This window comes from Sinocyclocheilus grahami, unplaced genomic scaffold (assembly GCF_001515645.1).
Source record: "Sinocyclocheilus grahami isolate Dianchi unplaced genomic scaffold, SAMN03320097.WGS_v1.1 scaffold588.1, whole genome shotgun sequence".
Taxonomy (NCBI): Eukaryota; Metazoa; Chordata; class Actinopteri; order Cypriniformes; family Cyprinidae; genus Sinocyclocheilus; species Sinocyclocheilus grahami.
The window spans coordinates 494,037-506,722 of NW_015505767.1; the positions used below are offsets into that span (position 1 = coordinate 494,037).

Here is a 12,686-nt window from a genome sequence, read left to right on the forward strand (position 1 = left end):
GCATTGACAGCCCGGCCCACGGCCCCCTCATATTTAACCCACAATCTCCTTTGGAAAGAGAAGGCTTCCGTGTGACAAACCTTAAGGTGCGGCCACATTAGTGAAATTTTGAGGGCAAAAAAGTCCATTGTCAGTAGCATAGCGGGGTCACTTTCAAACCAAACAGTTTTCTGCTGGTCAACGCAGCCAATCTGTGTGACAAACTACAACAGCACGAGGAAATCTTTCATCCTCAAACCGGAATTCACAATCACACGAATTCCAATTGAAATGACTGGATTTCGCCCACGAAAATTCGCCGAACAATGGTAAATGTGACCGCACCTTTACCCTGTAGGGATGCAAAGCAAGTCAAGGCGGTGCATCTGTAAGACGACATCAAGTGCCCACATGCGTAACTCTAGACATCAGCAGCATATTTCTCAGAGCCACAGTCATTTCGAGGCCTCTCGCGTTTGGTCGTTCACACTCACGCACACTCGTACGTTTTTTCCGAACCCCCGATTGCATTTGTTATTGATTTCCTGTTGGCAAAGCAACATGATCATAAAACATCTCTGTGGATCAAATTCATGTAAACATACACCTTATGTTAGAGTGGTTTATATTGCATGACGGTGGGAAGGGTGGATGTCACAGTTCAGATGGGGGTCAGCTCCCAAAAGAACTTGAAAGGAAAGTAAGGAAAAAAGGCCAAAAAGAGACAACAAAAGAGTAAACGAGTATAAAAAATGAGGCGTCCGTATAAGAAAGGCTACAAAAAACTCCACTGGCCCTCTGGCCCTCAGCATACAGCAAAAGGCACCACAATATTACTCTATTTTTTTTTTTTTAAGTTGTGAAAAAATTGGCACATCTTTTTTATGCTGTAAATCAAAATGTACATATAAATAGAGTTTTCCCTATAAAAAAAGTCTTTGCTGTTAACTAGTAGACAACTTTTGCTAAAATGAAAATAAATATTTCATTTGTTTATAATATCTGTCAGTTATATAAAATAAAAATATTTCTTATAGGTGCATGTCTATAATAGATCGGTTTTTGTGGATAGGTGGCGGTCTCTCTAGTGGGGTGCATTGTCCAGTTTGTAGCGCGAGTGCGTCAGTCTGGTCTGTGTGTTGGCGCGAGACCCGTGCCGCCCGCTGTGGGCGTGAGAAGTCTGCGTGTCGGGCACGGGCCTGTAGAGGGTGACGGGCTCGGCGGCGTTCATGTTCTGCATACTGAGGAAGGGCGTGCTCTCACCTTCCTCCACCTCTGAGTCACTGTCCGACAGGCAGCTGCGCGAGCCTAAGTCCCGGGAGGGCTGGTAGCCGCGTGGCGCCACGTGGCCGTTGAGTCTGGACCTGCGCCAGTGCCGACTGCTTCTCTTTGGTTGCTCCATCGAGGAGAGGTACTCCTGGGTGCTTTCGTACTCTTCCTCTTGAGCCAGCCGGTAGGGGCTGGAGGGAAGGCTGCCAGTGCTGTCTCGCAGGTAGCTGCCACGCTGCTGCTGCTGCCGGTAGGGCTCGTGGCCCCGTGCCTCATGCAGGGGCACCTGGTAGCGCCGCAGCAGTGGCTGGTCCTCCTCCGGTGGGTAGGGAGCGTGGGCTGCGGGGGGCAGAGACATGGCGTGGCTGGCGTTTGGAGACGTTATCTGGAAGGTAGGCACCTGCGGGGGCAGTGAGTAATGGAAGTCCACGGGAGACAGGCGAGCCGGAGTGGTCAGCGCCGACACGTACCTGTGCCGAGAGAAGGGCAGGGAGAGAGAGACAGCAGAGAGAGGAAGAAGATCGAGCAAAGGCGGGAGAGAAGAAGGTTGTGTGGAACAGATATGCACATCAGTTAAGAAAATCAAGTAAACACACTGTAAAAGCAAAGGGACCCACCACCAAAAAAGAAATTCAGGGGTTCTCAACCTTTTTTGGTCACCCAAATGACAGAATTAAACCATTCACAAAACATTAACATTGTGAAATATAATTACAGTTTAAAATAACTATTTGCTGTTTGAATATTTTTAAACATGTAATATATTCCTGTGATGCAAAGCTAAATTTTCAGGAGCCATTTTTCCATTCTTAAGTGTCACAATGATCCTTCAGAAATCATTCTAATATGCTCATTTTGCACTTGGGAAACATTTCTTCTTATTATCAATGTTGAAAACAGCAGTGCTGCTTAATATTTTTGTGGAAAGCATGATACTCTTTTTCAGGATTTTTTGATTAATAGAAAGTTAAAGAAAACAGCATTTATTTGCAATAGATTTTTTTAAAACAATGTAAAAGTCACTTTTGATCAATTGAATGCATCTTAGCTGAATAAAAGTATATAAAAAAAATTCAAATAAGATTAATTTAGATTAATTTTAAGATTTATCACATTTGTTACCACATAAAGCACATTTTTAGATTATCATTACGCTTAACGTGGCTTATGCATTAACACTTTAAAAGATCAAATTCAGTTACCTTGATGATGCAAACTATGCAGGCAAGCAGATAAACCTAATATAAACTAAACGCGCTAAATTGCACATTAAGCGCTTTCGTTCATATTCTGTGCTCATCTTCTTATTCTTCTTGCCTATCTGTATTAAGAAATTGTAGCCCCTACTGAATAAGCTCCTTAGCGCCGTAGTCCATTAAGCTAGGTTAAGTGTTTTTATTTATTAATGTTCTGAAGTTTGAAGTTATAAATTTAAGTTTGGATAGTGCACTTTCACATCTATGTTCAAAAATGGGGGGTGATGCTTACTTGCTGCACTAAATAAAATAACTTTCATTCATAAGTAAATATAATACAATACATCTTCTGCTTCTGACCACACATGAATGACCTAAAGGTTGAGAACCTCTTCCTCAAGTTCCCCCATTCATGGAGAACCTGGACTTTTAAAATTGTGATTTTTAGGCCTGGAAAAGTCATTCAAAATTCAGTCAGTCTTTAAAAATGTTCTGTTGTGAATACATTTTCTATTCTACTAGTTATACTCAACTGCTGACTAGAAATTGCTGTTTGAGTGCAACCTCTCTAAAATGGTGTTAAAATCCTTACTGCATCATGGACAATTTGTGAAAATCCACTGGTCTAAAGGTGTGGGATCCCTGCTCTGTGTTTGCTGCCCATATGCAGTGATCCTGCCTTGTACTTTTGCAGTACTATATCAATTTATGCCAACCTTGCTATGGCACTTGAAAAATTATAGTATGCACACTAAGACATGGCGGCTGAAAGCTCAATAGCAAATGACAGCAGACGTACACACTACAGGAACAAATGAGGCCACGTCAAACCCCCCAGTCTAGGCTTAGCATTGTTACTGCAGCACGCCACCAGATGGATGACGACGCTTGCCTTATGAGTTCCCTTCCATTAGAGTGCATCATGCTACACTTAATCATGTATGTGGGTAATTTTCCTTGTTGCTGTGTGAGTTAAAGTGAGCGTGCCCTGAGAGAGGAGGCCACAGTCAAACTGGAGCAGATAAATGAACACTGGCTGCTTTGTCACAGATTTGCAGGGCCTGAGGGCAGATAGCCGTATGCACAACAGCTCAGTCAGCTGCAGAGCAGGAGAGAAGGTAGAGAGGGAGCAGAACACCAGAGACCTGTTTCACCCCTGAGATAATGTGTTGTTCGGCTCTTGTTGACTTAATGAACCCCTCACGGTATAAATTCTCCTGTTTTGGCCCTTGCATGGTGGTGTGGGCGTTTTGCAGGCGAGAGATAACTGTAAATACAGCTGGCCGTGGGCTAGAATCTCTCTTCCTTGATACTGCATATCTGGAGCAGAGAAGCTTTGCTTGACCCCAACTCCCTCTCTGACACTCTCAGCTGGGCCAGAGCATCTGCACGATTTATTTGCGCAACAAATTTTACTGTTATATTCTTCATGGTATGCAGTGTGCGATTTATACAATGACTTTTGAGAGGTCAACTTTCTTATTGCTTATGCTAGTGGCTGATGTAGCACATGTAACTAAATATTTTTATATATTTATATCTATTTATCTATCTATCTATCTATAGATTATATATATCTATAGATTATAATAATTATAAATGTAAATATAAATATATATATATTACAATATATATACACTATAATTTTTAATTACATAATTTTGTCAGATTTTTTAATAAATATAACATTTATATTATATTATACATATTTCAATATTTATATTGTTAAATTTAGTGTATATACACACAGTGCTGGGTAGATTACTTTTTTAGGTTGATTACTTCTTAAATTGTAGTCCATTACTGATTACAAATTACATAATGGAAATTATTGTTTGTAGAGTAATCTATTGAATTACCCATTCTGACTACTTTTTGATTACTATTAGATTATTTTTTACCTCAAATATATTCCATTCTTTGTTATCAACATCACACATTACATTATGCCAGGGTTTCCCAAACGGGGGTTTGTGAAAAGACTTTCCAAATGTATCAAAACAGTAGAATTTTAGAAAGCAATTTAGAATATGTGAATAATTTATAATATTTCATAATAATTGAATAATTTACTGCCATTGTGTGAATAATATGTAATCATGTAATCTATAAAAAACTAACTGTAATCTGATTATGAGCATTTTAAAATGTAATATAATCTAATTACAAGTACTTAATTTTTTTAATCTGATTACGTAATCCTGATTACATGTAATCAGTTACTACCCAGCACTGTGTCTGTGTGCGTGTGTGTGTGTGTGAATATATATATATATATACTGTATATATATATTCCTTATTTCGATTTTTATTCTTTTTTTTCTTTCTTTTTAACAATTTTTATCAATGATATTATTATAATACTGTAAACTAATTTTATTTAGTTGCATGGGCTGTTGAATTGTGGGGTTCAGGTTTTAATTAGGTGGATCAGAACCCCCCCCCCCCCCCCCCCCCCCCCCCCCCCTGTTACATGCTGTTTGTGAATAGATAAGATCCCTAAAGTTGAAAAGACTAAAGTCTCAAACCCAAAGAGATATTCTTTATAAAAGACTCGTCCACTCCCTCCTAAAACGCCTCGTTTAAACACGCCCCCACATGTCTATGTCACTGTGTGGGAAGATTTGCATAACACCGCCCAAATGTTCACGCAAAGAAAGAAGGCGTAACTTTGATTCTCGCTGTGGTATTGTTGTTGCCGCCGCCGCCATGTTGTGGAGAGGCTGTGTTTCGTTGAGAAAGTGAAACTACTTTGTTTGGCCTTCCAAAAGAGGACACAACTAATAATCAGTGGTTAAGTTGTATTTACAACACTGTTCCAGAATAGTTTAACCCATATATTTGTGTGTATGCATCGCATTTTACGGAGGACGAGTACTGTTTCCTGGGACAGTAGCCTACAATGCCGGTTTTCTGACAAATAATGCTGACTCACAGCCTGTAAGTACGTTTTCATATTTAAAGAATGTGCCACTGACGATTCAAACGCAAGTTTTGAGCAGTGTAGAGCAGCGCTTGTTGTTTGTCTTTTCTCCAATCACAAATGCAGACATGGTTTTATGTTTACGCGGCATTATGCAACGCAACATGTAAAAAGACAGTATAAGTCATTATAATCAGTAATTATGTCCTCACTGGATGCAACAAATGCCTCGTTTATAATGGGTTTTATTGGTTTTGTCTCGTCGCGCCAGGACATGGCATCACAGTATGGTAAGGGGTGTAACATTTCCGTCACACACTTGAGGTATTCAGCCAATCACAATGCACTGGATAGCTAGCCAATCAGAGCACACCTCGCTTTTCAGACCGATGAGCTTTGTAAAAATCGACGTGTTTCAGAAAGGCGGGTCATACAGGAGAAACAATAATGTACAGTATGTGGAAAATAATGTGTTTTTTGAACCTTAAACCACATAAACACATTTCATTACACCAAATACATAAAATAATGTTCTTTTTTAGCAACGTCATATGACCCCTTTAATTTGCATTTTAATTTCCTGATGGTACATGCTGTGAATATTTGCTATTGAATCTTTCACGCCACCCATGCCAGTCCCCAGGGGTAAAGGAGACCGGGCACTGAAACGCAGAGGAGTCTTACTGCACACACTAAAATGGTTCTCAGTGCCATGGCTGCAAATAGAGGGCGCTCCTGCGCACCTGTCGCTATGTGGAGAGTCCCCAAGCGAGTCGAAAGAGTCACCATACTGCAGGGCCGGCCGGTGGGGCTCAGTAAAGCCACAGTGTGCGGCACGCCTGGCCCGCGCCTCCATGCACGCAGGACTGTTGCATTTACTGGTCCCCACTGAGGACGACATCATGCCGGAAGGACAGTCGGAGAGGACGCTGTCTGTTCGCTCCAGACTCCACGTTCTCCCTTCATGTCTGAGAAAGAAAGAAAGAAAAAGAGAATGAAAGAAAGGGAAGGAAAGAAAGCAGGACAAAAAAGTGCACAAGATGCTTAACCCAGTGGTTCTCAAATTGTAGGGGGACGGGAAGCTTCCCAAGTTCTTAGATTTCTTTCATTTCCTTTGGCTTCACAAGACTATGATTTCACAAGAATATAGAGCATACAGAGTCATGTGGACTACTTTTATGGTACTTTTATGTGATTTTTGAAACTGGACAGTTGGTCACAATCCTCTCATGTCTCATCCATCTCTGTTTGTGTTCCACAGATAAAAAATACGGATTTATACCGACATGAGGCCAGTGTTATTTTAGTGCCATTTATAAACTATAATAATTTTTATTTTTATAATTTTAATTACACTTATAGGGCCAGATTTAGTAACAGCTTGCGCCAACGCAAACCATCTTTTGGCGTTAAAATAGTACTTTCAGGATTTACTAAAGATGCACAGTGAAGAAATAAAGCTGAAAAGGCTTGGGCACAGTTATTTTTGCGCCTGATCTTATTGAATATGCATTTGTAGGAGTTTCCCTTTCAGACACAAAATTTATGGGAGGAGAGTATTAAAATGAATCACGCAACATGATTTACTAACATTTGTGCTCGTCATATTACTGGTATTTGCGCCATTATTTAATGCGGGAAAAAAAAGCATGTCTTAAAGCTGCTCTTGGTAGATTGTGATGGTCATTATGGAAATTATCTGGCTGCATCTGTGTTCTTTAATTTGCGCATTGTCAGTAAATCACCCGCAGAAATTTCCACTCCCATTAGCGCTTTTTTGGAATTGCGCTCTCATGCTAATATGGCCATTTTAGTAAATTTGGCCCTTAGTCATTGATTTATGCTTGTCATTTTTATTTGTTTTTTAAAATATTTCTAAAAAGTATTCATTTATTTTTATTTCATTTTTGGATTTTCAGTAAGTACTTTTAGTACATTTCTAATTTTTGATTAGTTCAAGTTTTTCATCTAGTATTTATATTTTATTTCAGCTTTATTTAATTTAACGAAAAATCTTTTTTTTAATATATATAGTTTTATTTCTTGGTTACAATAAAAACGCTGCATGAGGGTGAATAAATGGCAAACGTTTGATTTCTGGGTGAACTATTCATTAAATTTAGCTTAATTTAATTATTTATATTTTATATACAAACTTTGCAAAAGATAATGTAGGTCCGCTGACAATAAATTATTTTCTTTATTTATCTTATTCACAACAGTGAAAACTATCAAAATGTAGTTTCTTTGTTGTCTTTTTTTATATACAACAAAAACTGACAGATGAAAAATCTTTTTTTTTTCAATAAAACCATAACTTCACTTCTAATTTGCTTTACAACAAATCGCAATCTGTCAAACAGTTCCCCATTATTCAACAAGTACACACATGCTAACAAAATTTGTCAACAATGCGGTTGGTTGATTACAGTGGGAGTGTTAAGGTTGTACAAAGGTTGTTCCTGTTACAAAGGAGTCATGACAGAACAAACCGAGAACCACTGGTTTAACACATATGTGTGTAAGAATCAGATTGAGTGAAAAGCGTGAAGTCGGAGGCCTGCGAGGTGATCATGGTGTATAACCTCTGAGTTTCTCTGCACTCACTCACTCACTCACTCACTCACTCACTCACACACACCTGTGGCTAAATTCTAAAAGGGATGAATTATGGCCGCCTGACTCAGATTCCAACGGGATAGTGGAAGGGGAAAGAATGCTGAATGAGATGAAAACAGACATATGACTCAGGTAGGGGGCAACTGGAGCATGACCCCTGGTTCTTGATGAGTCTACACACACAAATCCTCTGCTCAATTGTGGTCAAACATGCCACGCTGTCAGGAATGTACCTGTGAGTGGAGGAATGAGCCCGGGTGGAGGAGTTGTGGGATCTGGAAGACTGCCGGCTGCCAGGAAAAGGATCCTCTGCTCTGTGTCCAATGACTCTCTCAGTCGCCGGTAAATTTTTGGAGATATACTGCAAATAGAGACCAAAAGAGGCCTTCAGTTACAGACTGATGATATTACATCACAACCAAACCCATTTTATTAAGAGGAGTGACGTACATCTACCATGGGTATCTCTTCAGGACCAGGGCCTGGGTGATTGGGTCCATTGGCCAGGTTGCGGTTGGGATGATCCACATAAATGTTCTGCCTCAGATGATTGTGCATCTTCTTCCTCTGTTTCCTGGGGGGGAGGCTACAGTGAGGCAGTGTCACTCTCCCAGACACCGGCCCAGAGTCACAATCATCACATCACATTTAAAAAAGCCTTGCTACTGCTCTATGTTGCTGCTAACTAATTTTTCAACAATATTACTTTGTAAATGCAGCCTTGGTGATCATAAGCGATTCTTTCAAACCCCCCAACATTTTGAACAGTACTTGCACTTTTAAAAGTTCATACTTATAGTTAATTTCCATAATATGTGATTTCAGTTTTCATGGAAATTTGTCATACAATTGAGGCCAGTCAAAAAATTGACAAAGGGCACCATTAAATATTACTACTACAGTAATGTCGTGTTTACAATTCTGAGTAATATCGCTGCTGTTGTGCCTCATACTTACTTGGTTTTGCAGTAGGCCACCACACAGACTATGCCCACCACCAAAAGAGCCACACAGATGCCGGTGATTGTCAGGACTCTCTTCTGATAGAGCTCCTCTGCCTCTGCACATTACCACACACAACAATTGTCAGACTCATTTACAACTCAAACTGGTTCTAAACTCTCTCGTAAACAGTTCCCACTGCTGCCCCGATCCTCCTTCAAGTCATCTAGTGGAGAGATATATCATGTACGGTTTGGATTAACATGTTCGGGCATTTAGCATGACTCAGATCCCGTACGCTCTCATTAACTGCATGGATATGAGAATTAATCGTGAGATGGGAACGAGGCTCAGGCCTTAACAAGGGCTTGAATGGACCAGCTCAGCAGTGGAAACTGCTTGCGTGAGGAATAATGTAAACGTATCATTATCGTGGACGATAGGGAAGCGGTCTGTCTGAACGATCTCCCGATGAGCACTGATGATTTCTGTGAGTCACTCCATGGATGCCTTCCTCCACTGGGGGGCATCGCAATTCAGCTCAATTTACAAGCTCTAACAGCATATCAAGAGGACAATTGAAATGTGGATGGATGTTTGGGACAAATTGGTTTAAGAAGTGATTACATGGAGGCACAGAAACAATCATCAGGGTCTTTGTTTGGCTTGGTCAGTTACAGTTTATTAATGTATTCATAACCAATCAAATCATGGATGCATAGAAATATTTAAAGGAATATTCTTGATCCAGTTATCAAACTGAGCTCATTTGACAGCATTTGTGGTATAATATTGATTAGCTTGTGCTAAAAAAAAATTTAATCCTTTTTATATAAATATTTTATAAAATTATAAAATTCATTTTTCTGCTTTCAAATCCTTCAAAAGGTTTCCCTATTTACTTCCATAGGAAGTGCCTCACTGTAACCTCGATTTTTGCTTTTTCAAAGAAAACAAGGAATGAGTCAATTTATGCAACAAACCTTAAACTGAGTGTAAAAGCTTTTCAGCTCAGAGAATGTACATTTTATCAAAATAATTGATGTAAGTGTTTTTATAAAGTTATAAGCTTCACTGTAACCTTGAGTTTTGCTCAAAAAAGAAAACCTTTTTTTTTTTTGTAATTACGCCACATGCTGTATAGATTGAGCGTAACTTGTTTGAACCCTGAATATTCCTTTAACACAAACTGAATGTTGGGTATAATTCAAAAATAAATGTTTATTTTTTATTTTTTTATTTTTATAACCACAGACTACATCCAGCCTTCTGCCTTTTCCTTGGAAATGGGCTTTGGTTTGATCTCACAGACCTTCCAAAAGGAAGAGAATGTGTGTCTGAGAGAGATGGGGGCTAGTTAGGGAAGAAATATTTCATAATCAATAATGAAATAATCCAGCTGTCGTTTGCTTAGTAGTACAGAGCAAGGAGGAGAACATTATTTCTGAAGGGCCTCATCTGTGTTGGTAGGAACGGAGCTGATTTTTGCTTTAAGCACACAACATGACTTCATAGAGAGCCTAGTTTACAAGTACTGTAAAACGGACCATTTTCCAGGGAAAACAGAGGCTGGTTTTGTAAGCAAAGAACAGACAATTGGGAGAGGTCATATAAACAACCTAATTATGGTACTAATGCAATTTGACATGCTAGGACACTAGGATTCAGTTTGTACAAGCAAGGTAAAATTAAGAACAGAAAAGAAAAGAGAGACTGCATTTAATTTGAATCATTATCAGCTGCAGAAATCGCATTGGTGAAGCAGAAGAATGGCAAAGTAGCATGCAAGGATAGAGATGAAAAATAATGAAGCAAAGACAACACAAAAATGGGCAGATGGAAGAAGGAAAAGAACTTAGTTTTTTGAATAAGGGGAGGAAACGAAAGTAAAGGAAGTATTTTGTTTGGGGAAACAAAAGGGAACTCTTATCCGCAGCACTCATCCATATTGCCTTGAAAGTCAAAGCCCCGCGCGATCAGCTGTACAATAAAAGTCCCTCTGGAAAAGTTACAGCTGGTCATGATCAGATTTTATGTAAACGCTTTGAAAATATAGCTGTACAATCCCTGATGTCAAAAGTCAAACTGCAAAAATTATTTATTCAGTATTTTTGTTGTTTTCTAGTAAAAATATCTAAAAAAATCAACGATATATCAACTTGATAAAGAAGACTTGTTCTCAGAGAATATATCTTATTGTTTTAAGCACACAATTACATTTCAAATAAATAAAATTTTTCCAGTTTTAAGTATTTTTCCTACAAAATTTTATTTTAAAATATAAAATATTTATCTACCTTTTGTAGTTACCTTTATCTAAAATGACAACATTTTACAATTTTGTTTGTTTAAAAAATAATAATTGAAAATGTGGTAACAAAAAAATATTACACTATTTTAAAAACATAAAATTAATAAATATATACATTAATATGAAATATGAAGTCTTAATTTGAAAACAAAATACAGATTTTTTTTTTTTCTGGTGCAAACAGGCAAAATCCTGAAAGTGCGTGTGCAAGGGAAAATGAACACGTTGATCCAACGTGATCCAAGGCTTTCCATGAATAACATAATTAGATTCAATGTTAGTACTACTCCAGTGCACATAAATTCACTTGAAGCTACACACTTGTTATGTTTACCGCTCAGTAAATACCAGGTTGGTGTGTAAAACTGACGGAGGTTTACACAAATCACCCCCGCATAATGCTAACTCCTTAAGAGCCTGCGACTATCTGCATACACTTGAAGATATCTGTGTACATCTTCGTGTTGATGACAAAAAACCGACTCATTTGCCGACTCTTTATGTCGTTCCAACCAATTCAACAAAATATATGGTTGTCAAAAGTCTTACGTAAAACTTGAACTAACTACGCACGTTGTTAAATGCTCACAGTAAAACTGTTTCTGGCAACGTCTCTGGGGCTTCAATAACATTTATGGCTAATTTTAAATAGGTAAAACAGTGAGATGATGGAAACTTCCTAGGCTTTGTTAACACTGTACGCAAATACAATTTAGTTGTCAAAACTGATCTTTTGGACATTTTGCAAGGGATAAAATTTAAGTTGTTTGTTCAAATAGTGAAGAGAATATATGACGTTTGTGCATTGGTTGCTACAGACGATGGCGGTATGGATTTTTGGGTAAAAGTCTGCTTATGGTATTGGTAAAATAGTACATTGAGGGCACAATGGCCCCTTAGGGGACATTTTTATACACCTTTTTAAGGATCAATAATATGACATTGCCTTTAATGTCAGAAATATCCTGATATAATGAGGAAAAAAGCCTAATTAATTTTTTTATTAAACCTTATATTAATTTGAAAACAAAATACAGATTTTTTTTTTTTCTGGTGCAAACAGGCAAAATCCTGAAAGTGCGTGTGCAAGGGAAAATGAACACGTTGATCCAACGTGATCCAAGGCTTTCCATGAATAACATAATTAGATTCAATGTTAGTACTACTCCAGTGCACATAAATTCACTTGAAGCTACACACTTGTTATGTTTACCGCTCAGTAAATACCAGGTTGGTGTGTAAAACTGACGGAGGTTTACACAAATCACCCCCGCATAATGCTAACTCCTTAAGAGCCTGCGACTATCTGCATACACTTGAAGATATCTGTGTACATCTTCGTGTTGATGACAAAAAACCGACTCATTTGCCGACTCTTTATGTCGTTCCAACCAATTCAACAAAATATATGGTTGTCAAAAGTCTTACGTAAAACTTGAACTAACTA

At 38.5% G+C, this 12,686-nt stretch overlaps 1 protein-coding gene across 4 annotated transcripts in view; it reads right to left on the bottom strand.

The window, feature by feature from the left end:
- Positions 1 to 587: 587 nt before the first annotated feature.
- Positions 588 to 12,686, bottom strand: part of LOC107557058 (pro-neuregulin-2, membrane-bound isoform-like) — a 93,735-nt gene continuing 81,636 nt past the window's right edge. For 2 of the 4 annotated variants that reach the window (XM_016240360.1, XM_016240363.1), the window contains 5 exons: positions 8,944 to 9,046; positions 8,437 to 8,560; positions 8,220 to 8,347; positions 6,111 to 6,335; positions 588 to 1,718 (listed from right to left, as the gene is read on the bottom strand). In XM_016240360.1, coding sequence (XP_016095846.1) covers positions 1,064 to 1,718; positions 6,111 to 6,335; positions 8,220 to 8,347; positions 8,437 to 8,560; positions 8,944 to 9,046 — 1,235 coding nt within the window. In that variant the 3' untranslated portion in view covers positions 588 to 1,063. Of the gene's footprint in view, positions 1,719 to 6,110; positions 6,336 to 8,219; positions 8,348 to 8,436; positions 8,573 to 8,943; positions 9,047 to 12,686 lie in introns of all 4 variants that reach the window. The other 2 variants (XM_016240361.1, XM_016240364.1) reach the window with 2 other exon arrangements.